At 43.7% G+C, this 27824-nt stretch overlaps 1 protein-coding gene across 8 annotated transcripts in view; it reads left to right on the top strand.

Moving 5' to 3' along the window:
* LOC139054180 (eukaryotic translation initiation factor 4E-binding protein Mextli-like) overlaps positions 1–27824 on the top strand; it is a 511761-nt gene that overhangs the window by 429353 nt on the left and 54584 nt on the right. For 4 of the 8 annotated variants that reach the window (XM_070530844.1, XM_070530850.1, XM_070530843.1 and 1 more), the window contains 5 exons: positions 1759–1925; positions 2154–2216; positions 15576–15772; positions 15925–15986; positions 25266–25337. In XM_070530844.1, the coding sequence (XP_070386945.1) occupies positions 1759–1925; positions 2154–2216; positions 15576–15772; positions 15925–15986; positions 25266–25337 (561 nt within the window). The remainder of the gene's footprint in view (positions 1–1758; positions 1926–2153; positions 2217–15575; positions 15773–15924; positions 15987–25265; positions 25338–27824) is intronic. The other 4 variants (XM_070530846.1, XM_070530849.1, XM_070530847.1 and 1 more) reach the window with 4 other exon arrangements.

The raw sequence follows: 27824 nt of genomic DNA, 5'->3' as shown, positions 1-27824 counted from the left end.
ATCAGCTTTTGATGCAACCTGCTCAAATTATGTGCCAAGGGCAGCATAGCTTCAAACATGAAGTTACATTACCACATTGGATGTGATGGTCACATAGAAAGTAAAGTTAGCTGTTTCTGAAGCGTCTCTGTAATCATCTAAGGGCTGTACATTGAGCAGTGTAACAAAAAATGATAGTCGTAATGTTTAAACAGGAAAGTGGCACAATGGATTTGAGACTAGATAGGTGTAGTTGATTTGCTAGTTGAGATTGAGAGAGAGATAGGGGGGGGGGGGAGTCGGGAAAGGTCATATAATGTGTAGGGTAGAAGGTACTGATCTATAGTGTGTAACAGAATGGTAATGGCCAAGGCAGGGAAAGCAATCACAGATGATATAGGATTAGGTGCAGTGTTGATAATGTTTTTTTGGGTAAAGTCACCAGTTTTCAGTTTAAAGTACTCCATATTTATCAAAGCATTTAAGTGATGATGACACTCATAATTTTGTCTTTTATGTTTTAGTTTTTCGTACACATCGTCTTACTAGGGAAAGTGGATACCACCCCTATTTTTTTAAATATTAGATCTCAAGATTTTACTTTGTACCTGCTGTGGTTGCTTAGTGGCTTTGGTGCTGCACTGTTTAGCACGAGGTCGCGGGTTCAAATCTCGGCCACGGCGGCCGCATTTCAATGGGGGCAAAAGGCAAAAACAGGTACCCATGTAGCTAAATTTAGGTGCACGTTGAAGAACACCAGGTGGTCAAAATTAATCTGAGTCCCACACTACTGTGTGCCTCTTAATCAGATCGTGGTTTTGGCACATAAAACCCCATAATCTTTTTTTTTTTTGCCTAGAATAGCACCTTTGATGCATTTATGTGGCTCACTAACAAGCTCTTCAGTATATGGTTAGAGGTAGTGTCAAATGGAAGTGCATAAATCCCTCTTGAAATGAATTTGAAATGAAGGAATGCACTTAGCCAAAGTCATGTAAGGAGTTCAAGGCAAAGTTGTCCTTAAGGTAGACTAAAAACTAGCTTGATTTAGTGACTTTGTCTCTAAGTTACCAACACTGATTAGGTGGTGGGATGAGATTAGTAAATTTGCATAGTGCCAGTGGTAATTCTGATAATTGGATATTGCTTGGAGTGGCCTTTGACCTGCAGTGGGCATAAAATATGCCGCTGATGATGATATCTGACTAGTGCTTATCCTTAGGTATCTGTTAACCCTTTATGGACAAGTGTTATGGACCACCTTCAGTGCCGGGATTTCAGTGTTCCCTAAAGTCATTAATTAGCCCACTTAGTCATGCCATTACCCACCATGGTTGCTTAGTGGCAATGGTGCTGGGCTGCTCAGCATGAGGTCACAGGATCGAATCCCGGCCACGGCGGCCACATTCCAGGGGGGGAGGGGGGGGGGGGCAAAATGCGAAAACACCTGTGTACTTAGATTTAGCTGCACATTAAAAAACCCAGGTGGTCCAAATTACTGGAGTCCCCCACTAAGGTGTGCCTCATAATCAGATCATGGTTTTGGCACGTAAAACCACATCATTAAATCATGTCATTTAAATTCTGGGAACTGTAGTCACAAATAATGTGTTGTTGAAAAATATCTTCTTTGTCTGTAACGTCATTTTGGGAACTACATGTGCTACATGCCATACTATTCTGTTAGCAGGTGCTGTCAATCTTTGTGGGCTACTTCCATGTGCTAATCAGAATCCTGTACTTACTAGTTGATGTGTTGTTTTTTTCCCTTCCTCCCAGATCAATTGGACTGTTACTTTGTGACTCTACGTAATGCGTCCCGTGACGAGAGGCTAGATGTAATAGGCCGTTTGAGGTTCCTTGAGGTGATTGAACTGCGGGCCTCTGGATGGAAGTGCAATGATAATTTGACTGATTATTTCAAGTGCAAGCTCGCAGAACTTGAGGTGTGTGGTCTCCTATTGTGCTTAAGATCTACTTAACAACGGAGAAAATGTTTGGGGAGTGAAGTATCTAAAGCTTCAGAATAGTCTTACTAACATAAAGAATTGGGCCAGAAAAAAAAAAGTCTGTTAAAATTTGCACATAGGCAGCATACAAACATCTGTTTGCCATTTCCTAAGACCGCATTTCATGTGGTGTCATCATTTATGACAGACGTTTATGCTGTGCAGGCCTACGGTAAACCCATGAAGCGTGGTCATGCAGCCTGGGAAACAGGGCTGCAGTTTGCACTAGTAAGTCTGACCAGCAGTGCTGCGCTGTTTTACAGGCTGCATGGCGAAACCGCTCAGTTTAATTATTTAATTTAATCTGCTCCCTAAGCCGTGTAACTGACAATGCATGAATACCCATGAAAGTGGAAGCAGGACCGCTGCCGCCATAACTTGCTGCATGTGTCATACAAGGATTACGCATTAAAATCTGATTGTATATTGCCCTTCCTTCCACTTTCCCTTCATCATGAATAACAGGAGTGTCATATTTGCCTCTTTCACACTGAAAGAAAGAAAATGAATTTGTAGTCTGTTGCTTAGTTTAGTAGTTACAATGATGTGATCGCTCTGCCAAGCTGTACAAAGAAGTTAAACCTTACACGTCCTCCTAGGTTTATGCTAAATTAGAATAATTGGCACCCAGCTTGTGCCAAAGGCCATTAGCAAAAAAGTAAGATGCGAGAAAGGACTACAAATACTCTAACTTTTCTCATACTCTCAAAACCATAGTGCCATTTGTGGTAAGAGAAGAGGGTGGCATGCGCTCTTGAGCTGAGAGGCGTTGGTATTGCGCCACTGTGGGCAAGGTAGAGTGACCGCTGGGTTGAGTGGTGCAGCATAACACCTGCGAATGTCAGTCTCCAAGTACTGCATAGAATATGATGTTGCATTAAGTCATCAACATATAAAGTAAAACCTTTTTTATGCATGCCCTTTAAAAAGTACTAATGATTAAAACATAGTTGTGATGAATCTCCGACCCAGTCTCACTAGAGCCTAATGTATTGGCTGGCCACTTGAGCCATTGTGGCTTATTGCATGGCTACCACTTAGTGCGTGCCACAACCACTTTTTGTCTGGTAGAAACTAACTGTGCCATCTCAAATTGCAGTGTGGCTGCCGCTGTGCTTTGTCACAAACAGGGGTAGAAGTTCTGCGCCAATTGCGCCATCCTGCGCCAAACCTCTGAGCTGCGACAGCCAGCTCCAAAACAGAAATTTCAATTGAAGTCATAAAATTTAGCTGGATATGCGCATTCACTGGCAACCACATGGCCATAGCCATGCGCTGGTTATCGTTTAGCCCTGTTCTCCAAGCCTAGGCAATCAGTTTTAGCTGCAACATCTGGATTGGGGTTATGTGGTGCGTTGCGGCTTGGCTGCGGAGAAATGGGGAGTGTATTGCGCCTGTTTATAATTCTTATGCATTCATGTACTATGGGGACCAGCTAAAGATGATTTCAACTGGTGCTCTTTATTTGTCACTGGTACTTTGTCATTGCAGTGTCAGTTGAGGGAAAAAAATTACCGACGATTACGTTACTTCCTAATGCAAAATTTGAGCGCAGCAAATAAGCTGTTTCACCTTTTCGATAGATTGAGGCAAAGAAATCGAGCAACACATGTATGCGCTATCACAGAATTTTTTTTTATTTTTCACACGTATTCCTTTAACAAAGACTCCACTAACAGTTCTTGACAGTCATGAAGGAAGCTTTGTGGTCGATGAGCGTTGCGATGAGCTTCTGCTTCAGCCTCGCTTACTGCTGGTTGCTCTCGACGGCGGCGATGAGCCTCCGCTTCGGCGGCGCGAACTGCAGGGTCTTCTCGGCGGCGGCGATGAGCTTCTGCTTCAGCCTCGCTTACTGCTGGTTGCTCTCGACGGCGCGAACGGCAGGGTCTTCTCGGCGGCGGCGCTTAGCCTCTGCTTCGGCGACACGTACTCCTGGATCATCTCGACGGCGGCGACGGTAAGCTTCTGCTTCGGCGGCACGCACCTCTGGATTCTGACGGCGACGGCGCTGGGCCTCTGCTCTGGCAGCTCGTTTAGCAGCAGCAGCAGCAGACGGAGGACTTCCATCGGTCGTCTCGCTCATGGCTCAGAAAGAACTGGCAGATAATTTCGCAGTGGCGAACGGCAGCGGCAATTTCGGCTCGGGCGGTGCACATATACAGATCCGCCGCCACCGATCTGGCTCTCTGATTGCCACCGCACAGGGCGAACGGCAGCGGCAATTTCGGCTCGGGCGGTGCACATATACAGATCCGCCGCCACCGATCTGGCTCTCTGATTGCCACCGCACAGGGGTTGCATTGGAGGAGGAGCGAAGAAAGGAATTAAGTTCGAGCCGGCGCTTTGACAACCGGAGACTCGCAGGAAGAGGGGGGAGGGGGGCGGCGTGTACACCCAGTGGCAAACGATGGGGGCAGAAGCGCGCGCAGCAAGCAGACAACACGATAAAGGGAGGAGGGAAGAGATAGCAGCGACTGACTGATGCCGCTGACGCCGATAGTGAGTCAACCCCAGCTGCGGAGTTGGTTTCAGGGACAACGCCGCCGATGCCGACACAAACAATATGATACCCTCGCTTCCGCAGCGCTAAGAACCAGGTCTAGCCGTGGGAAGGTGGTCACGTATTCGTCGACGTGCCGGGGCCTACGTGAAATAACCGGCGCGTCGGCAACTGAAGAGCACCCTATCCGCCACACAAGAACAGGGGGGGGGGACCCTTTCCTCCTCTTTCTGCATGGCGGCGACGGTGTTCTATGCAGTCACGTTATCTTGACTCTCTAGCGGCGTCAGCGGCATCCAGCGGTATCAGTCGGTCGCTGCTAGCGCTGGGGGGATGAAAGGGGGGCGGAGCTGGTTATGAGGCCGACAACAACGCCGACGACGACGCGAAACCCAGGAACGGACGCCAAAGAGCTGCGCTCTAAAAGTCGTATACAATCAGCACATAGCTCACCAGTTCAGTTATACTGCTTTATTTTAGAGCTCGCTTGTTTGCCCTTTTGGCAAATCTGTGTCAATTAATGGCGAACGTAACACGTAACATCCCAAACATATTTTGGCCATGCACCACGTCTGGTTGCTGATTGGATTGTGTGGCACGGCGAGAAAACAACTGCTTGCTCTCGTAAAGTTTCTCGACGACAAATCTCCAGGGGCAACAGTGATGGTCACCCAACCTTGAATTCTGTCTACTCCATTTTATGCATGACCGCATTCTGCCAAATTGGACTTTTGCAGCGGCAGAACGTATGCGAGAGATCTAAAGTTTGTGTGTCATGGTTTTAGTGTTCCTTAGTGGCCAAATGGCGGTTGTAAAAAGCTGAAGAAAATGCAGATGGCAAAAGCTGCGTTGTGGCAATGTTGTTCACGATGCAACTTGCGCTTATCGAGTTTGTTTAAATTCAGCAGATTATAGTTCAACTCCTAAAGTATAGGTCACTATTGTACATTGGGTCTATGGGGCCCATGGCCATCAATAAGTCCAAGTTTGTCCGAAAAATTGGTCTACAACTGTATAGCCCATGATATCAGGTGCGTACCCAGAGAAAAAAGCCAGTGCACTTTTCTCCCAGTTTATCTTCATCAAAAAATAAGCGAATTTTTTTTCTGTGCAAGGGATGTGCAAAACTGACAAACATGCAACGATAAAGTAACTTCTTATTTATTCTGCAAATGTGTTAATAACGGCTGTCCAAACAAAATGTCGCCATGAATAAAAAATAATACTGCTTTATGCAAATGGTGATCACTCTATGTTGATGGACATTATTCATGCTAGTTATAGGTATTTATTTGTGCACAAGTGAAAATTACCTAAAGGAGCTGACAACTGTCCAGAATATGTTGTAATATGTTGAGGGAAATTAAATTACCATAATTATAGTGATAAACTTTAGCACACTGGTCGCAATTTCAGTAGGAATTATCATTTTAAATTGGCAAAGAAAGTCTCAAAAACCGGTAAGTGTCACAGCCTGGCGGTGAAATCTTGGTACTCCAGATGTAGTACTATACGAGATTATTGTACGTAAGTTGGCTATTATTAAGTACAGCATACTTATTACTTGAAATTGCAGTTTGTATATTATTAGACACTTGCACTTTATTCTATGCTTATTACGAAGTAAAGAAAGTCCACGCTTATGAGCGGCACACATGTCCCACAATGCATGGCGGCGCACATACTGTTGTACACGCAAGTTTGCGAGTAAGTATCCAGAGTTGTGTGGTCTTCCTGTGAAATGCAATATGCCATTGACTAGTTGTGCCATAAATAGCTACCAGCACTACAATATTAGCACAGGCGTGGCTATGGCAACACACTGAACTGCACATAACATGTAAAAGGATCATTTCGCTTTCAAGAACTCAACTAGGCTTGGCTAAAAAACACTCCTGACTGGTTAATTACCAAAGCAGTTGGACACGAAACCACAAAAACATGTAGCTATTATTGTAGATATAATCAGAAAAACATGAATCGCTAGAGCATCGGCTTGATAATCAAAATAATACTTTCTCACAGCTATGGCCCCACTTATCGTCTGGCTCCCACCAATGCTGGCATGTAATTGCTATCACGCTCGTCTATCACTGTTTTCAGCATGCTTCCAGTGAACGACTACATCCCCACTGCATATAGAAAAATTCTGATAAAAAATGTTCCATGGCACTTCTCGCGTTACCACTTCATGACTGCAAAAAAAAAATGGGTACCATGGAAATTTGTTGTCAGTCCCTTTAACCCCACAAAGTCTAACGTATCATTTTTGATATGCTGAATTTGATGCCTAAAAACTCCGATTTAAGCTCTGGAATCCCATGTAAAGCCCATGTACTGTTTCTGATATGTTGGAGGGTGTTTTCAGTTGTAAATAGTTCAGAAAATCACTTACTAATTTCATAATTAATTACCTTACCAAATTATCATTTCAACAGTTTTCTTCGTACTAATATACTTTCCATGACCAGGAATAAATGTGAACGAGTTGTTTTAATTTTCTTTGGTGTTTAATGATGTTTAGGCTTTGTGCGGTTAACTAACCTTTATTAACTTTCTTTATCGATCTGCTATCACTGCAGTAGTTCTGAAGGATCTAGAGAAATGACTGATAATTGCATGTAAAGCAAGCTGTAGGCCTTGTGCTGTCCTTTTCTTTGACCCGCTGCAATAGTCCAGTGGCTATGGTGTTCTGCTGCTGAGCTCGAGGTCATGGGTGAAATCCTGGATGCAGCAGTCATTTTGATGGGAGCAAAATGCGGGAACGCCCGTGTGCCTGCACAAAGAAAAACCCCAGGCGGTCAAAATTAATGTTTCTCACTACAGCATTCCTCACAATCAGGTAATGGTTTTGGCACGTAAAACCCCCGGCGTTAATTTTCAAATGTTTTTTTTTTTTCTGGTGACAAAGAAGTCCCACAAAATAAAAAAAAAGTCTTTTTTTTTTTAATTACACCATCTTAATGAGTTCACTTGCCTGAGATTGCAGTAGTCTCAAATGTAAACCTCGTCAACTACTGGCCACATTCCTCGCACTGGGAATGAGCGACCGCTCTCTTTTCCCATAGCACCAGTAACTGCATGTATCTTCGGTCCTCATCAAACACGAAGTCATGGTTTTAATGTTTGTAAGATGTGCAGTGTACAAGGTTTACGTTTGAGATTGCCGGCATCATCGACGCGTGGGTAGATTTTCATGTGCCGTTTTTTAAAAGTTTCATAGGCTCTTTGTCTTTCTTTCGGCCAGAAAAAAAAAATGCTACAGAAAAAAATCTAGTTTGCATTAAACGCAGTTATCTATCAAACCTTTACATTGACACATCAGTTAATAAAACTTAATATTTGGACCTGAATATGATATACTTACTTGTGCACAAAAAAAGTAATTATGACTAGCATGTACTACACCTACGAACAGAGTGAGTAACGCCCTCCTTTATTTATTTATTTATTGGCCACATTTACATGGCACAGCCTGTATGTAACTTCATTCTACTGTTATGCAAAGTCAAATGAAAAACATATTTTCTCAATCTGCCTGTATTTCACTCATGTTGAGCTTTATCAAGCTGCTCCAAAATGCATAATATGTTCTGCTCTGAAATAGGTAATTCTGCTCCAGACATGCTCCAAAATGGCAAATTGTTATTCCCGGAGCTGGTCTAAAAATTCCTTGGCCATTTCCACCCCTGAAAAGACCTCTGCCATTCCAGGAAATGCAGAGACTGGTCTACCAATGATTGTGGCTTGGATGGGGGTGTGAGGATGCTTATACAATCGAACCCACTTATAACAATACCAGCTTTAACAATACATGTATATCAATTATAAGAATAAGAAGCTGCTGCACCATTAACTTTTGTATGTTTTCTATGGTGAACTAAACCGCTTATTACAATGCGCCCATGCTTCATTATCGGTTATAACAATGAAGACTGGTTGCTGAGTGTCTATGTCGAAAGGTAATGAAATGCGAAATCCTTGAAAAGAAAAAAGAAAACTATAAGTTTGAGCTGCTGCACGATCCACCGCTCCCCCAATGGTTTGCCGCGCACTCATTTTCCAGTCTTGTCCACATCGCCAGCCTCACATGCCTCTCTCTCGTTGCCCTTCCACACCTCCAAACACGGATGGGCTGCGCCCGTAGCTCCATGCCGCACCACCTTTCAAAACACGAATAGACCGCACCAATTGCGCGGACAGCACTGCGCTGCTTCCAGATTGCTTGCTGGCTGCTTATTCTGTGCAGTTCTACCAACGGATTAAGTTGCTCGTGCTTGTCTTTATTGGTTGCGTTGAAGTCTTTCCTGGCCAAGTGGTTTCTAAGCCTCATTTGACTCGCCGCCGAAATAGAAGATGGCAGATCCGCCCTCCATAAAGTTTCCTAGAATTATTACGGGTGGGAACTCTGGCGCTGCAATCATTCAACGACCATGGGAATCGTGGGAAGTAGTACATGGATATGTCTGATCTTCATGCTTGTGGATTCAGACATTCTTGTGGTTTTGTTTACTGTGCGTAATATGTCTTTGTTGTCGTAAATTTCAGAGCAGTCTATACTTTTCGAAGTGCAGAAGATGCTGCGAACACACAAACGCTACTAATTGCAACCGTTCAGCTTGTCGAGGTGGCCAAATCGAAAAGTGCCAGGCTTCTCAGGGCACTGGCTTGCCCGCAATAAATTCATGAGGGTGTTTGTCGTTTGTCGATGCAAGTGTCCATGGTGTAATGGTTTCAATATTGGGTTTCTATGCTAGAGGTCCTGTGTTTGAGTTCTGCGGTTGGACAATTTGAATAATGTTTATTTAATTATTTGTTACGCAGCACTTTGTCGGAAATGACGAATTCACAAAGTTGCGGAGCCATGTGAAGCCAGAAGGAAGAAGTTTAGGCAAATCCATGTACTTCCTGCAATTTCCACGCTGGCTGAACTGCCCCCGTTGCAGCTCTGTAGGCACTAATGCCAGAGTTCCCTCTTGTAATTATTGTATGAAACTTTAGCCACCTACTGATCATTGGCAGTGCACAACATTGCTGGTGAAAAGAAAGCGCACTAATGTAGATTTGGAAATGAAGTGCTTTTAACCGATGAGGCAATCGTCACGAACATGCTTGCATTGGATAGCGACGGCGACGACGGAAGTGATGATGTGGTAGGGCTAGCTGCCTCATTGTTGTCCTTGCAGGATTCCCTGCTGATGATTCAGTCCCTTTAAGCTTCGTTTTCGTGAGGGACCTTCCGTTGCACTATGTGGAGTAGCTAGATGCCTTGGAGAAGGATGTCGGCAAACTTCATGTAAAGCAAGCAAAGCTGACGGACATAGGGTTTTCTCATGCAAGCCAGTGAGCACGTGGTGAGATGCTTGTGGCCATCTCACCCCAGCGTTTCTTTTGGATTTCTCAAGCTGACAGGCTGCTGTGGCAACCTTCTTGCATATTTTAAAAGGCACCTTTTGGGGCCGCCAAAGCGATGCCTCAGTGGAGCTCGCATGTTGCTTGCCGCCCCTGAACCCTTTTTGCAATTGTTATAGCAGAGCCATTCGTGAATGCCGACAGCCGCAACTGTCAGATCGGCCGCTGCGGCTGCGGATCGGAGCGTGCAAGAAGCAGAGTTTAACAGTTATGGAGTGAACACAATCAGCAGTCGGGTGGAGGAAGGTGGTGGAGAGAGGCACTGGCCTCCCTCCCATTATGGTTTTTCTCACAACTCTGCCATCCCCCTATCTTGATTTTTTTCATGCAACCTGGTTATAACAGTGATGCTTATAATAGAATTTTCGTGGCACTTGAATATTATTATAAGTGGGTTCGACTGTACATACTATATAAACATTGGAAAGGTATGGGAGGCAAGGTGGCCGCCTCAGCAAAGAACATAGCCACTGATGGTGCTCCTGTATGACCTATCCTGGCCAATGTTATCACCATAGGCATCTTCACTTATCTGCGTGGCAGCGCATGTAGTGTAATACGTAATTGCTTTGGAAGCGTACTCCATGCTTTTAAACCCAAATGTGCTGCCAGTCTGTCATCCACAGTCTTGCACTGAGTACCCCACCAGGAAGGGTATGGGCACAAAGAAATAGATGCTCACCCGACCGTATACAACGAGCGTTCTGGCAAAAGGGCAGTTTGTACGTAAAGGTGACTTGCTGTACATTAATCGTTCTGGTTGGTAGGCACCACATGGGAGCAGGTACTGTCATTCCAAGAAGCACCACTGGCTCTCATGCAGTAGGTAGCTGCACACACATGCGGGGGGAAGGCTCAACAGGGGAAGGCTTGCATCATCTGCTTTGCTGCCATGCTCCTGTACCCTACTTTCAAAATGCTGCTTGGTATTGCCTGTCCTTATCACACTGCTTTTGGGGGGCAAAAATAAAAAAAAGAAAGCTACCTTCTCGGGACATATTTCAATAACATTTACTGTAGTGTCGCATTTCTTTCTTTATTGGGGATGGTGTGCATAAAAGGCAGAAATTTGTCATGCCATGGTATCACATGTTGCCTTGTTTTTGCCTCTTGCTTCACGAGCCACTTCCGGAGTTGACATTGCTAGCTGTCATGGGCAGACTCCAGTGCCAGGCGAGCTTGGCTCAACATAGTTATTGTTAATCGACACCACTGTGAAGTTGCTGTTTGACACCCACTCTGAAAATGCACTGGATGGTTGTTTATAGTTCAGGCTTTATGCCCAAGAGTGTCAGACTTTGTGCAGCATTTTTTTTAGCACAGAAAGGTGCCACATGTCCGCATCTTTTCACTGTTCTGCAATGTGCACTCCATCGCCAAGATTCTGTTCTACACTAGCAATGTTCTTGTGTGTTATGATTTGTTCAAATTGACAAGGGGAACACTACTCAAAGCAAGTCTTTTTTTAAGTATTTATAGAAAAGGCCAGTTTTCATAGAAAATTCCATTCAGCGTAGTGACTATGTTATGGAACTCTATCATGTATGAGGTGGTTGTATCCTATCGTAGTTGCAGCAGCCACATTTATTCAGGCAAGCAGAGAATGCAAAAATGCTCGTATACTTATTTGTAAGTGGACATTAAAGAACCCCCGGTGGCTAAAATGAACTCAGTAGCAGGCATCCTTCATATCTCTGAGTGTAGGAATCACAAACTTTTGACTGCAACAAAAGGTGACCGGAGGTCAACCAGTCCATGGAAAAACTTGGCAAATGTACGCAGCTGTGAGGCTGCAGTGGCACCACCACTTTTGGGTTAATGCCGAGATGATTTATGCAATGCTTAGTCCCACTCCAGGACTACGAGCTTGCTTCTTGTCTGAGACATCATGGTGACTAGGGTTATTTGCGAAAGTCTGCTTGTAAGGCTGAGCATAATTGCATTTCTTAGGTCCATTGGCATATATATTTCTTCTTCATGAACAAGTAGGCTTGTTATATCTACTTCTAATATGCTGGGTTGTTTATGTTTTAGAACATACAGAATTTATCAAAATTGGGTGTTGCAAATAGCATGATTCTAGCCATTCAGCTGGATTACTGAAAGAGGTTGACATTGCTTTCATGGGAAATAAAAATGGGTGATTGGCTAATTAAAAAGATCAATAATTAACTTTAATTAGTTACCTTGTGACACATATTTCAATTTATGAATATCAGCCGGTGTGTTGGCAAGGCATATCCACTTGTAACAAGTTTTCAGGATGACACCTGTTTCCATATATTCATTCCCAAAATGTGCGACGAATACATGGGTTTTCTAGTTACTTTGGTGCTTCAATGCATGAAACGGTGGTTGTTAAAAAAAAGTAAATGGAATAGGAAATTTTTGCCGTGAGTTTCACGACTCATGTCTTGAAACCCATCAGGGTGTCTACCAACAGGGAAAACTGGAAATTCTCAGGGACTTTGAATAATCTGGAAATACTTATGGAAAACTCGGGAAATTTGTGCTTCAATAGGGAAAATTAGCTGTAATTTTATTGAAAGGGAACGAAAGTCGCGGTAATGCTGACTCAAGTAACAGAAAGGGATCGTAACGAATCATCTTTCATGCTGTGTCGTCGGCTGGAGGAAATGCCAGTGTACAGTCAACGACAGACTTTCCAGACGCCCGATAATTCAGACGGCCTTGGGGCAGCACCACGTACCCCATAGAGTCAATTTATAAACACGTTCGAAATTTCGGGACACAAGAACCCTTCGCTGTCTGATTTTCCAGACTTTTTGCCGTGACTGCAGGTCCAAAATGGCTATAATCAAAGCAATCACTGCCATCGTCTTGATTACCTCACCGCCTTGAATTGGCACTCTTGCACGCAGACCCGCTGGCAATTGTAGCCACCACAGTGGTAAACGCTAGGCCTAGCTGCTTCTATGTTCGCTATTAAGCTTCTTGCCGTTCAGTGCCATGTTTTTCATTGAAAGAATTTGCTGCTGTCAGCAATCGCACCGACTCTGCCTTTGTGGTCCTCTTGATTGGCTTCGAAGCTCGGAAAGCATAACACGTTGCATAATGCTGGTTCCCGAAAGTCAGCTTAGCCTGAATACGGCAATGTTATTCAGTGAAGCATGTGTAAAAATAAAAGTAGAGCATGCATAAAAGTATAACAAGCGTGGGAAGAGACAATTGTCACAGGACACAGTATGTATTCCTTAATTAGGCTTGCGTCCACCCACCATTTCCTGTCAGAGTACAAGCACCGATATGCTTAATAAGTGTACTGGCAGGCCCTTTCGGATGTGCCTGTGGCGGTCTGAGCCCTTAAAGGCAGTAAAAGACATGCATTCATTTTTTTCGAACTACTCGATTTTTCGGTTGTTTTCGCAGTCTCTAGGAAGTCCGAAAAATCGGACGTTCGCTGTACAACTGACCAAGAGGATGCTTCAAGTGGTCCGTCTGGCAAACGCGCAGTGAAAGGAGGACGAGTATAGAAAAGACCTATGCATTGATGAATGAATGGGAAAGGAAGACAGCCGCCACATGTTTCAAGGAGCTTGAGTTCAAAAAACGAAGTGTTGGCTGACACCGAGATGCAGATGTCCCTCATCCAAACCAAAATAAACTCTTTCAAGTAGTGAAATGCAACACTGAGGTGTTGTGCGCAGGCTTAGAGTATGTCAGGAGAGTTAAGGTAGACACATTGCTGAGTAGACCATAAATATGATCGATGGCTTTGGCGCAGACAAGGAAGGACGAAAGGGAACAATGGGTGTGCCATCTTTCAACTGTTTATTCTCTATTGTATAACGTGCAATATATACATGCAGGAGAATGCGCAACATACAAAACAGCTTCAATCACACAAAACCATAAGCACAGCCGGCTATCCAAAAACCTTCTTTCTGCATGCAAAGGTAAAGCTGATGTGTCACTAATACAAGACGAACCTCGCTCTTTAATATGAAACCTCTCCAACAATTCACGTGCCAAGAATCTGTATCTTGTCCAGTCATGGCTCAGACGGATGTGAATTGCAGTGCTTAGGCAAACAAGCTCAGTCTTTACTTTTCAGTGACGGCTCATGTTTTCGCGCATGCTCATTTATGCATTGCCCAGTTTGGCCGACATATGTCTTACTGCAAGACAGTGGAAACTCATACAAGACTCCGCTAGCACATTTTGTGTGCAACTTAGTTCACCAAGCTGTACACACTGGCCTCACCTTTCTCTGCACTTGCTCAGCCCTTCTCCTATGTTCGTCGCTCTTAAATTTCTGAAGGAGCGACTCGGCAATGGCAGTAATGAGCGCGTGGGGAAACCTAGCGAAACACAGTCGAACCAGTTGATTCCTAAAGCTTGTCTGCATTGTGTGAGGGCATGACCGTACAAGAGCTAATTGAAGGCAATGTTTAGCAATGGCCCTCTTAACTGTCTTGAAATGGGCTGACTCATATGGCAGTAATTCCTTTGTTGTCCGAGGTGAATAAAGCCAGCAGATGTGACCTGTCCGCAAGGTGATATTAAGATCTAAAAATTGTAATAAGGTACCTCGTGAGTAAAAACCAATCCCTTCCCGAGATGGCAAAAGGCCGCTAAAACTTTGTCAACAATGGGCTGATATGACGGAATGGATTGTTGCTTAAAACAATTGAAAAATTGTCAACATACCTAAAGACCTTCAACCCCCCACCCCCCATTAATATGCTGGTGCAAGGCACGGTCAGCAGTAGATAAAAACAACTTGCAAAGCACAGGAGCCAATACAAATGCCTTGTCTTTGTACGTAAAATTCATCATGAAATTTGATGAAGGTGACTTTAAGATGAAACTCAAGGAGGGAATGGCTGGGCAGGCGATTGTTGTGGCATGTCGCTCTAAGTCGCACCTAATAGGCAGAAATGAAGGGAGTGGGGGAGAAAAGGGGTTCACACGCCCAGTGTATTTTCGGTGCAGTAAACTTGCTCCAAAAATCACCAGAATTTGTCCAGTGTAGTAAACAGCATGCAACAAAGGGTTAATAGTATGCAAGGCTTTGTGACTTACCCTACTTAATCATATGAATGCACTGAATTAAAATTTGCTTGCTCCAGGTTGCTCCACCAATGAGATATGTGTGCTCCAGACTGTTCCAAAATCAGAATTTGTCTGCTCTAATCTGCTACAAAGCGACTTTGGACGTTCCCACCCCTGAGCATATGAAAAGGCCTCATTTGATATGGGATGATATGTAGATTTTTTTTATGTAAACAAATTTTTAAAAATAAAAGAAAGGCTTTACTATGAGGGTACTTTCTTCACTACTTATCTCTTCAGTGTGATGGAAACTAGTCCATTGCTTTTTTAACTAAAATTGTTTGTTTAATTACTGATTTTAAGGTCCATGTTGAAATGCCAGTATTTAGTGTGAGACTGTAAGAGGCTTGTCAATATACATGATTTTTAAAAGCACCATCCATTGTTGAGATGTTCATCAACAAAAATTCACTTAAGTTCCTTTCAATTCCAAAGCTGGGCACACAAAGAATGCCCCCAGCACCTTCCATGGTTAATGTTCAGGTGTCAGCAATCCTGTATAAATTCATGTCAAGTGAATGAAGTCCAGTGTTCTATTGTGTCTACACGATGGTTCCATTGCATTGCGACCACATTTTGTGCACATACTTTGTTTGAAGGGCCATGAATTCAGCCCATTGTACAACTCTCCACCAACACAAGTGGCCTATTTGCAACAGCCTCAACAACAGCAGCAGCCACAGCAAGCTCAGCAGCAGCACTCAATGGCACCCATTACACCAGCAACATCGCCACCACTCTCGCTGCAGCCCACGGAAGTGTTGAAGAGTTCAGGGAAGTTTGGCAAACCAGCAAAGTGAGTTTCACTAGTCAAGTTTCCTTTCTCTAGCCCTTTGTCGACTTGCTATGCACTGCTTCCTTTGACCTGTTACTATTACACCATAGTATTGGGTTTGATGGACATTAGATTATTTGTGCTTTCTTTGTCCTGTCTTTTTTTTTTTTTAGGATTCCAGGCCGCAACTTTCTAAAAGATGAAATTGTTATTCGAAACTCCGACTCTGGCAAAGGTAGGAAGTCATTTAATCTCATTAGCAGCATTTAGTAGCTGGCTGTTATTTTTTTCCCACCTTTAGCTGTAAAAGCTTTTGGGCAGTTTTCTATCTAAGAAACTCGTATTGGTTTCCTTGGTAGTTTTGTGCTACAGTTATGTGGATGACAGTTCTTCCTTTCATAAGCCTTCCTCCACCTTGTAGGCTTCTGCAGAACTGATTTGCCATATTTGGCTGTAAATGTTGAACTTGCCTGCCAAATTTTAAGTATCAATACATACCTAGAATGAAGTTCCTCTCAAGTTTGGGCAATGTTCTTTGATTACATATTTGCCAGATAGAGTTCTCTAGAACTGCTACTGATGTTGGTATTATTCATTGTTGGTGGGGTCATTATACCATTTTTTGAAAGTTTTCTCTCGCAGATAAGGATGGTATTCTTTACTGGAGTTATTCTAGGCAAGTCTTGATTCACACAGTCTTGGAACATGTTTAATGAACTATATTACTTCTGAAAGGTTCGTTTTATGGCCATTAGAGGGGTGCAAAATTGAACAGCTGAAAACAACCAAACACAACTTTCTACTGTTTTTGTCTTTGGGGGCACTGGCCTTTAATAGTGCAGAAGTGTTTGGACATGTATTTTTTTCACTTTTCTTCCTTTGTGAACAGTGAGTGCAGGAGGGGGGTGGGATTTGAGCAAACATGTTCAGGCATTATCAGCTGTAACATTCTGTCCATGTTTCACATGAACTTTTTTTTTCTTTTCGCAATGTACGAGCCTACGTACAAGGTTAGCTTCACCTACGAACAGTGTACTTGCACAGTGAATCGAACTTCAGATGGTGCAGACCTATGGTCATAGCATATGGCAGCAAGCACTTATATTTTAAAGCATTAGCTCTTCTTAGCTAGTTCGTCAGTTTTGCGCCGTTGCTGTTGGCAGCGGCGCTGTCCGCAGTGCAAACTTTGGCAGTGTGCCAAGATCGTTGGATGTTTGTGCAAGTAGGGGATGCTTCCACTGGTGGACAAGCATGCAATGCTGGATGCACTTCCACTAATGAGAGAGAGAATTTGGTCACGTGATGCAAAGCTCGTTTCTTTGTGACATCACCAGAGGGTGTAGCCCTCCGCACATAACTAAGGTCCTTAGATAAAACACGTTGATAAGCCCCTTGGATATGTGTCATGGGCGGTAGAACTCGGAGTTAATCCAACTAACTGTGGGAGTAAAAGCTCCCAATAGCAACCATGTATTGAAATCGGTAACTGCAAGGCCGCCGCCATGTTGCTAATCTGTGCAGGTGCAGACGACAAGATGTGATTTAGACAAGATGCGCAATCAATGTGATCCCCAGACTCCCGCAGGATGGTTGACGCCATCTAGTTTAGGCACCTACAAACACATTTTCATGTACTGTAAGTTTTACATGAAAATTGTGTAAATAGCTATCAGATCTTTCTGAAAAATATATGAAACAAACTTTACACATTGTTCATACGTACCTGCTATATGTAAACGCTTGTTTTTGAATCGCATTTTGAATCTGTTTAGCGTTACAAGAATGAGAGGTAGCAACATGGCAGTGCCTTTGCGGTTCCCCATGTGGTTCCCACTTTCTTTACTTGCTTTTTCTTCTAAAGTTAGTGTATAACTATATGGTGGAACTCTTACGATTGCGCTCGCATTATTGTGGGAGTTTTGATGTTGTCACGCCTAGCCCTCCCTTTGCGGGTCAATGGCAGCACGGGCGTTTGCTGCTGCATCATATTAAGAGGAATCTTTAGCTCAGCACCAGCTATTAACACCACCTATTAAAATACATGTAAAATGCAGAAATTCTTTTGTGAAATAACCCCTGGGCCGATTTTAATGAAATTTATGGCATTTGAATGAAAGAGTTAAATTCTAGTGACTGTTGGAAGCGGAATTTCGATTTATTGGCTCTATTTTTACAAAGATTTCTATATAATTGGTGTGTTTAGGAAATAGAAGCCTGAAGGTTATAAATTTGTCCCTCTGTATCAAAAACAGATATCGCCGTTCTGTAAATTGCATCCGTCAGAACATCCAAAGCGGACAAATGTAATATATTAATTTAGGTCTTATGTGAAACTGTTACAATGTTTGCAAAGGTTTTGCAATAGTGCCACTCAATATTAGTGGCGTATTTGAGAACCATATATAGTGCATCAAGTTTGTCCGCTTTAGGTGCGCTATTAGATGCACTCCACACAATTGCGATACCGTTTTCCATTGCTGAGTTAGAGAGTTGTAAAATTCATAGTTTTATTTTCTGAATATTTGCAATTTTTGATAATTTTCTTTCAAAAATGAACAGCCTAAATAAAAAGTCTGCTTCGAACAATCACTAAATTTTAACTTTTTCTTTTAAATGCAACAAACCTCATCAAATTTGGTGCAGTGGTGGCTGGGAAAAACTATTTCTACTTTCCAATGTATTTAGATAGGAGCCCCCCGAACTAAAGCTTCCTCTTAACCAGATTGTGTTTACGGTAGTGCCGGCAGCGGTGAGTTGGCAATGGAGCGTCGGCACGCTGCTGCATGCCTGGCTGCACCAGTGTATGTTTGAAAGCCAACAAGCACTTGAGCATCGGAGAGGAGCATAGTAGTTGTAACAACATAGTAACATGGAACGCAGCATTCTTTATGCTAAATTGTCATGGAGGTAGCATGCAGACCCTTCAGACCCCCAAGCGATACGATGAGCTCGAGGTCGGGAGCAAAAAGGCCTAGCCCGCGCCACACCTAACGAGAGTTACACACTCATAACCGTTGTCCGATTTTTTTTTTAAAGCAGATACACTTTTATTTGCTCTTTTCTCGAGTATAGACAGCACTGTAAGGAAGTGAAGCATACTAAGAGGAAAGGGCAAACTTGGCACATCTTGTTACATTGCGCTAAATAAATTTCAGTTGTTCCCACACATATTGGATTGTCATGACACTGCGGCTGGCAGACCAATTCGGTCTACATCTGCTCACAATCTTCATTTACAGCGCAGCTCTTAGGTGCCCATTCCTGTGGTGTGCGTCAGCGTTGTCCCTTGTAACCGAGCGAACGATGAAAGCGAATGCGAAGCGCAGCAGGGGATGAAAGACGCAAGAAGAAAAGCAGAGGATGAGGTGCAGCGGAACCATGACGTGGAAAGGGGAGGAGGAGGGTATGGCGGAAGGCTAAGAGGAAAAGCATAGTGAGCTGATGGTAGTTATGAAATGGCGCCAGAGGAGCATGTGTCATCTGGGAGGCCTGGTGGCGCTGTGAATCACGCCCTCGCGTCACCCACATGCTGGCTCTCGCGATCTCCAGATTAGTGAGGCAGTGGCACCACACTTCGCTATGCTTGCAACAGGCCGCACAAGACAGATTGTCCGTGCCAGCCAATATGCAGGGTGTCCCGTACAACTTGCGCCAAACATTAAAGATATGTAAATGCCATGTAGCTGGACAGAACCAAGGTAATGTTGTTTGGCATTGCTTGGAGATACTCAAATTATTTTTTTTTCATTCTGCCAAATTAGTCAACTAGTTTTAATTAATCAACTTCTCAAATATTATAATTAGATTAAAAGTGTCAATAAGAAAACTGTAGAGTAACATGAGAAACTCCCGATACAACCTTCTATTGCTCGATATGGGCTACATAAAAGTGTTTATCTGAGTGTGAATGAAACTCGTGAATACACACAAGGTGCGTCGAGCGGCCAGTCGCGTGGCAATTTCGCTGCATGGAGCAGCGTGAGGGAAAAAAGTTTTCCGTTATGTATTGTCATGGGTTATTCAGTAAGGCGGGATGGTCCTGATGATTAAACATTGCATGCAAAACCATAAATATCTGGGGCCTCAAGCTCACATGGCGACAATACTGTTTTCATTATTCTTGTCTCCCTCTCGTAAACGTTCAATATGGACAGTTATTGTGCAACTAACAACTGAATCTTTTTGTGAAATATTTGAACATGCTAATCCTCAACTTGGTAGCCAACAAGATGGTTATGAGTGTATGTAGAATTATTTCCACCTAACCTCAGTTTCACAAAAATTTTGCTTAAAGCAGTTTCCAACTGCAAGTATGGATGTAATGCAGGCTAAACTGTACAATTGGCAACTAGAGGCTGACTCTTCAAGTGGCACAGAGCCACTGTGTTTAAATGATTCAGCCATTTGGTATGAGAAAGGGGGGGGGGGGGGGCTATACAGCACTCTGGGAACGCCAGGTGGCATTCCCCAGGGTCACAAATTATGGGAAGCCCTGTAATACTAGACTAGGCATTGCATTGAAGGGCAGGATGTTTTGTGCCAGGGCAGATGAGATGCACTGGCACAGGGGAGGGTGTATGAACATGCATTGCTGTAGTGAGATGGGTAGGGGTTATGTTATGTGCTGGGCTTGGTTGTATGCTTCTGAATTCCGAATAAAAATTGAGGCTGGCCAGAAGATAGTGGATGCCTTATCAGAGTAGCTGATACGCAATATGTTTTGCTCTTGTCTAATGTTTCATGTACGGACAGTGATGTACAGTAATCCCTCATTATAACGAAGTCGCTTTACTTGAAATTTCTTCCGTTCCTGACCCAAACACATGCATTTTAAGCCACATTACTTGAAGCGCATGACGAGCTTAACCTGCTTAGAGTGAAATGGCAAGTGGAGGCATCGTGCATGCAGTGTCAAATTAATACTGCCAACGAATTGAGTCTTATGCAGGCACAGAACAGGCCACAGAAGTACCAAAAAACCCACGACCGATGACCACCTAGTAAGAGGTACCAAGCGAGTGTCGAGTGCTCCTAACTCTTTACTGCGGAGCGAACAGAAGCTGTCAAATTCCATGGTTCAGCATGCCCAAACTGTTAATCTTGGTTGCAGTTGCATCGCTGGTGTCCCCCGTGATAAAATCCACGCAAAAATAAAGTTTTTCTGACGCTTTGCGATGCCAGAATGCCGCGGTCTCTTGGATGCCGAAAAGGGGCCAAAAGACCGCGGGCAGACTTCCGCCATAGCATTCTGTGGGGTTGCTCGATGAGCAAAGTTTTACAGCTCTAAAGAGCACTTCTGGCACTGAAATGTTCCGAAAAGCGCAAAAGAAGTGTCCTTCCAATTATAAGTGCCATGTTCGAAGCAAGGAGCTAAGTTAACAAATCAGGAAGACTACTTTGGGGAAACCGGTCTAGATATTTGCTCGCCGCTCACCATAATCGGCCTGCATTGCAACAAAACACTGTCCCTAGCTTCGTTGCACTTTTGACGGTGCAAATTGACCAATAACTTAACAAAAACAGGAAAATACGAGCGTTGCCAGCGGCTGTCAACATGGCAGGTCAACGCATCAATGCAAGCTGGTGTTTCCCCGGCGATTTTCTCAAGCTGGTCGTGCTCAATTCGCACCACCTGTCTTTAGACATACGGTCTAACTGCGTGGTAGGGTATTGAATTTTGTTCCTAGACATTTGTCAATGGCACGGACGTGATGGTGCATGAACACCGACTCTCGAACTGTAGGATTAGCACAGTGTCGTCGACAATTGTGGGCCGAAAAACTCTCATTTTGCAAACTTCACGGCTGCACACCTTGGGAAAAAATTGCGCGGTGATCATGCAAAGTCTCTACTGCAAAACCGTTCAGTTTTCACGATTGCGCTGCGTACCCACAATGAGCGGCTAATAGTTTTTTGAGTACAACAAACACAACCTCAGACTCGAGCCACGGCATTTGCGGCGCTTTTCAGCACGATACTCTCGTAGTCTTCCGTGACCTCCGCAACCCCCTATAAAACCGGCCACTGCCTTCCCCTCCTCATTCACTCTCCAGTCTGAAAGCCGTTTGGACAACAGTCACTCTCACTCGCCTTCATGTCAACTCCTTGTCCATTTTCGACGTCGCTTCTCCTCCAAAGCTGCCCTCTTCCGGCATGCCCTCCCGAGCACAATCTTCCACCAACAGACGCCCTCCGCAGTTCCTGCTTTTTGGTCTCCATAACTCCGATTGCCTTTCTTCCGCTACATGTGAAGCCGATGCCAAGCCTGCCATTGCAACCATTGCCATCACCACTGTGCACTGATGAGGAAAGCTAGATGCCCTGACGACATTTTGAAGCTTCTGCCTTCTGCATCGCCAGCCGCGTTCAGTCACTTTGGCACCGATGGCGCATGTGTTTGGATCCGTGCTGCAGGCCATGTGATTGTGTCTTATTCAGAGTGCTTCGTTAGGTGTGCCTTGCCTGTGCTTTTGTGGTCTACAGTGATAAATGGCTCCATCAATCTCCGGGCGAGAGTGTCTGACTTGGGAGCAGGAAGTTCTGCTGATAAAAAAAGGGGAAAAGGGCGGCTGGCAGAAAACTGACATTGTGCAAGAGTTTGGCATACTGCCGTCTACTTTATCAACTGTATTGAAAAACAAGGAAGCTGTGCTGGACGGGTTTGAAAGGAGCTTCTCGGCAAAGAGAAAGAGGAATCGCAATTCGAAATGCCCCGAAGTGGAAGGTGCACTTATACAGTGGCTGAAGAACGCCAGGAGTGCAAATCTCCCTGTACATGGACCTGCACTTACTGCAAAAGCTGAAGCTTTCGCCCTCCAAATGGGACATAAAAATTTCAAGTGCAGCAGTGGCTGGCTTGAGCAGTTCAAGAAACGACACAGCGTGATGTTGAAGTCGATTGTTGGCGAATGCACAGCCGTGAATCGTGACACTGTAGACGTATGGCGCCAACATCTGCAACCTACGTGAGGCTGCATTTTTCTACAAGATGCTACTGAATCGCACATTCACTACCGCTAGCGAATCCTTATCCGGAGGAAAACAGAGCACGGAGCATGTCACGGTGCCTTTTCGTGCCAATGCAACAGGCGAGGACAAGCTTCCCTTGTTGATACTGGGGAAGGCAGAGAAGCCGCGGTGCTCCTGAAATGCAACTATTCCTAAGGAATGCATCTACAGAAGTAACAACCGAGCATGGATGACTGCTGTTATTTTTTAAGACTACATGCACCTTCTGGATAGACAGTTTGACACAAAGAATTGGCAAGTGCTTTTTTCATAGTTGTCTGAGCCACGGGAGGATCAACAACCTCAAGGCGATTGCTGTGGAATTTTCGCCTGCAAGCACAACCGCGGTACTGTGACTGATGGATCAGGGTGTCATTGAGACCACCCGCATGCTCTACCACAAAGCTCTTTTGCAGTGCATGCTACAGCATATGACACCAGCAAGAGATACAACATTGATTTGCTTGGTGTGATCCATTTGCTGAACTTTTCATGGAAAGAACTCGCACCTTTAAAAGTCGCCAACTGCTTTGCGCGCGCCGTTTTTTCCCACGCCATTGTCAGCGACTCTGACAATGACCAGCCTAACGATGGCCGGACTTGCAGCAATCCGTACGAGGCTGTTCATAAAATCGCTGACCAAGAGGTAGAAGGCGACTTGAGATGTTTGCATTGGCTGACGCTGCTGCTCCCGTGGTCACCTCAGTGACGGATGCGGAGATACTAATTGACACTGTTGGTGGCCCTGGCGAGGACGAAGAGTCAGTGGATAAAGAGCCACATGAAGTGTCAACTATGGTGCAGACGCGGGAGTACCTACACCTGCTGCAAAATAAAGTTGAATCCATGGATGGCGACCGTGGCCTCATGCAATGGTAGGTCAAATTAGAGCAGGAGTTGCTTGCGCCTGGTAAGAACTTGAAACAGCCAAAGCTCACTGCCTTTTTTGCACCTGAATAAAGTTTTGCTTCACTGAACACATTGTGTTTTGACTTCCTCGCAGTTGTGAAATTAAAGCTTAACTGCTTTAGCTTTTCTCGGGTGGTTGTTTATATCAAATTACAGCTTGCAACGAATTTTTTCGCTGGCCCGCTGACTTCGTTATAATGAAGGATTGCTGTACTTATATTGGACAAATAAAAGGCTGTTACCACCAGCTATGGTGTGGAGTATAAAACATGAGAACATATTTGACTAGTAGTTTGTGAGAGAAGTCACACCTGATGGGTAGGTAAAAAAAGACTGTGCCCCCTGCTTTGTGTGACAGGACCCCTAACTGGGACCTAACCAGTCTTATTTTTTCACTTCATTGCTTTAGTAGGGACTAAAATGTATTATATTGCAGTGTGCTGTCCTTGCTTTGAACTACTTCCATACTGTGGCCACAGATACGTGTGCCCCCTAAGCTCCCTTTGCACAATTTTTTTTCTCGGTCATTGTGACTTGTTTTATATGTGTTCCATGCCACACAATTATTCCCTAGCGTTCTATGAGTGCACTGCAGACTTGCAGATACGCATGGAACTGCCAGACATATGCAACACAACTTGACCGGACCTTGTAAAGGCCTCGATCTGATGTTTACTGCCACTTTAGAGCTGCTTTTCTCTCCAGAGTTCTGAGAGTGTCAATATGTTGCGATGAAAGTAGTGAAAAACCTATCGTCATATTTTCCTTCCTTCCTTGCTATACTGGCTGAATTGCTATGATGTTAGAGTCAGTCATGATAAACAGTTGAGTGCGATTCCATTGGTTAATGAAAAGGAAAATGACATTTATCTACTTCAGCTGATGCTTGTTTTGAACTTTTTGTCATTGCCGCAAAAGAAAAGGAAGTACACATGTGTATGCTCTAAAAACTATGGTGCTGAATTCATGCACTGGGTGATGTGTTGTGCAGTTCTATTGAATTTGTGTGTATTGATGCATGTGTGCCATGTAGGTTTAGGTAGACATTTCTATCCTCCTATGCATATTATTGATTCTAAGTAAGGAAATGGGGGGAGAAAGAGATATCTGAAGGACATGTATGTGAAACTGGGGTACAGGCACAGGAATAGTACAGCTGACTAGGGAGCAAAATAGTATGAAAACCAAATATATTGCACAGTGAGAAGCGTTGGCTTCAGTGAGCAGTGTGGCAAGATTGGCAAGAGCATACAGTGCAATGCAATGAATAGAACTTCAGGTCTACTGAAATTCTGCTCATCTGTGCTTTCGAAAGCTGCTTTGAAGGGCATTCTCCAAACGATATGTTAGAATTTACAAGTCTTGTAAGTTTGACATTGTGGGTTTCATGGTGTTGAGTTAATTTCAATGTTCAATGTTCAGCTCCCAGCTTCCAGAAACTATTTCTGGTGTCCACCTGATCGTTGACCTAGTAGCTTGGGCAGGGTGCAGTGAATCGGGGAGCCAGGTGTTTCTTCTACACATTTGCAGCTGTCTGATGTAGATGTGCTTTTGTTTCTTTGCCTCCAAACACACTGCTTGTCCTCATTGGAAAAAGTGATGGGCATCAAGGGGCGTCGTGTTCATATGATTGAAGAGCTGAGTGACACGGTGATCTCCTTCCAGCGAGGTGACGTACTGCACGGTGTGATAGTTTGCGAACTGACTCACTCACCCTTTCCACCACCGGCGCTTGAGCTCTCACTGCAGGAATGCTGCCCAAGCCTGCACACTAGTGCTGCTGATACCTTTGGCTTGTCCTGCTATGCTTTGACAAAACCCTTGGCATGCCACACTGCTGCTAGTTAGTCTTGACCTGGTGCTAAGCCACTTGTCAATGGAGCAGCTACTTCTAGTGCTGTGTGTTGAAACACTTGTGTAGGATGAGACTCATTTGGTGTACTGCTGAATGGGTTGTGCATATTGTAGCAAGACCAATACACCTCTGTGTAAAAGGGCAAGGCTCCACTGCACAAGTCAGCCTATTTTTTGTACTTCCTTTGTGTTTTGCACTTATGGTTTTGCCTTGATGCATATTTATGGTGTTTGGTGTGAATGTTAATATATGCTGGGTCTGTTGTAGACATCCTGTAGCCAGTCAAGAATTTGAAAAACATTGCTTTGAAGCTACATTTAGCATTCAAATTCTGCTTGGTAGTAGACTTACTCTTGTGAATTTCTGGCCTGTAGCCATGTATTAATTCTTAATGTTTGCACTGGAGCCTGTGCTTTATCAGCTACAAGTACACGTTTGTGATAACCTATCACTGCTCTGGCCGTTGTAAAGTTGCTGCTTTTTAAGCTTAGATTTGAATCCATGCTCGCCAGCTTATGTTGAGGTGCACAGCTGGCCACAATGAGATGAGTTTGTGCTGCAAATATTCATAAATGGATAGCTCAGAATGACCTAATATAGTTGACTTAGATTTTTAGTTTGTTGTACGAGCTGAAACTTGCAGCTTTTTTTTTTTTTACATGTACTGTGATGAGCTCCTGTGTGGCCTTTGTCCACTCTACAAAAAATTTCTGCTTCATTGCATGCTGTGATATGGTTGAGGATTCAGTACTTGAATCCCAGATCTGCATAGCTGGAACAAGTAGCGGGTGGGTAGATAATGGCAGATTCCTTGTAAAACTTGCCAGCCAGGTTTCACACGTACTGAAGTAGCCATTTAATTGTTCTATGCTTATTGAGCTACCTACAACTTTAAAGCCTTTTTTTTGTGTGCAATTAAAAATTTATGTACCATACACATGCCCTCATACGTTTCCTGTACAAGCATTCATTCTTTAAATTAAAGCGTTGAGATAAACCCACTTGTTGGCAAACAGCCCTTCAGTCTGTGTGGTCACCTCAAGACTGGCATCTTTAGTCACCTATAGCCATAAAAACATCTAGCAGAAAAAGTCACTTTAACATCAGTCTGCAAGTTCACTAAAATGACATAGATCAACTGAAAGAACATGGCAAGGACAGTCAATGAAGCTATTAGTCCTAACATTGCACCATATATTCAGGTTCCTTCAATTAATTCTGATATTGTAAAACAATACTACACATGTCATAAGAAGCCAATGAACACTGACACCAGGGAAACATAGGGGAAATTACTTGTGCTTAATAAATGAAATAAAGAAACAATAAATGAATGGAAACGAAAGTGGACAAAAAAACAACTTGCCGCAGGTGGGGAACGATCCCCACCTGCAGCAAGTTGTTTTTTCGCCCACTTTTATTTCCATTAATTTAATGTTTCTTTATTTCATTTATTAAGCACAAGCAATTTCCCCTATGTTGTCCCTGGTGTCAGTGTTTGTTGGCTTCTTATGATATGACCAATAAAATCGGGCGTTTCGGTTAACCCCTTTCTTCTAGTTCAATACCACACATAGGCATTAAAAAACTTGGGACACTGAAGAGAAGAAAAAAAAGCTGTATTAGTAAATTATGCTTTTGCAAGATCAAGAAAGCCACTATTACTCTGAGAGGAGTCTTGGTAAGCCAGAAAAGACATAAACAAAAGACGGGTGGTGCCGTTGCCTTGGAAGTTCCTGCAATAGCTTGTGATAACATCATGGACTTTGATGGCATCTGCTCAGTCCTGGTTAATTCTTCTTTGGTAAAATGAACTAAGACTTAGCAATTATTGCAAAGTTTTACTAACCCACAATGCCCACATATGAGCAAATACCTTGAAATCTGCAACATCACTGTGATGTACCGGTGTTGGGGTTTTAGTGCGAAATTCAAGAAAGGAACTAATGTTCAGCACAAAGCGTTGGCGGGCTAATTGGTGTGGATCCATAAATACTTTGTTAAGCGCAATACAACGGACACAAGAAAGGCGACAGGACAAGATGCTTGTCCTGTTGCCTTTCTTGTGTCCGTTGTATTGCGCTAAACAAAGTATTTCAAGAAATGAAGTTGAGCTTCACTTTCTCCTAGTAATCAACTTCTTACTGTGAAATTAATGAAAATGGACTTCAGAGAATACTTCGTTATTGTAAGGTGATAGTCTTACTCTTTAATGGGGCCCTTAAAGGGGCCATGAAACATTTCTCAAACGTACTAAAAAGAACATTGCCGATTTGTTGTAGAGGCTGCTGTGAACATATG

This window comes from Dermacentor albipictus, chromosome 1 (assembly GCF_038994185.2).
Source record: "Dermacentor albipictus isolate Rhodes 1998 colony chromosome 1, USDA_Dalb.pri_finalv2, whole genome shotgun sequence".
Lineage (NCBI taxonomy): Eukaryota > Metazoa > Arthropoda > Arachnida > Ixodida > Ixodidae > Dermacentor > Dermacentor albipictus.
This window is presented reverse-complemented; position numbering and strand designations above follow the sequence as displayed.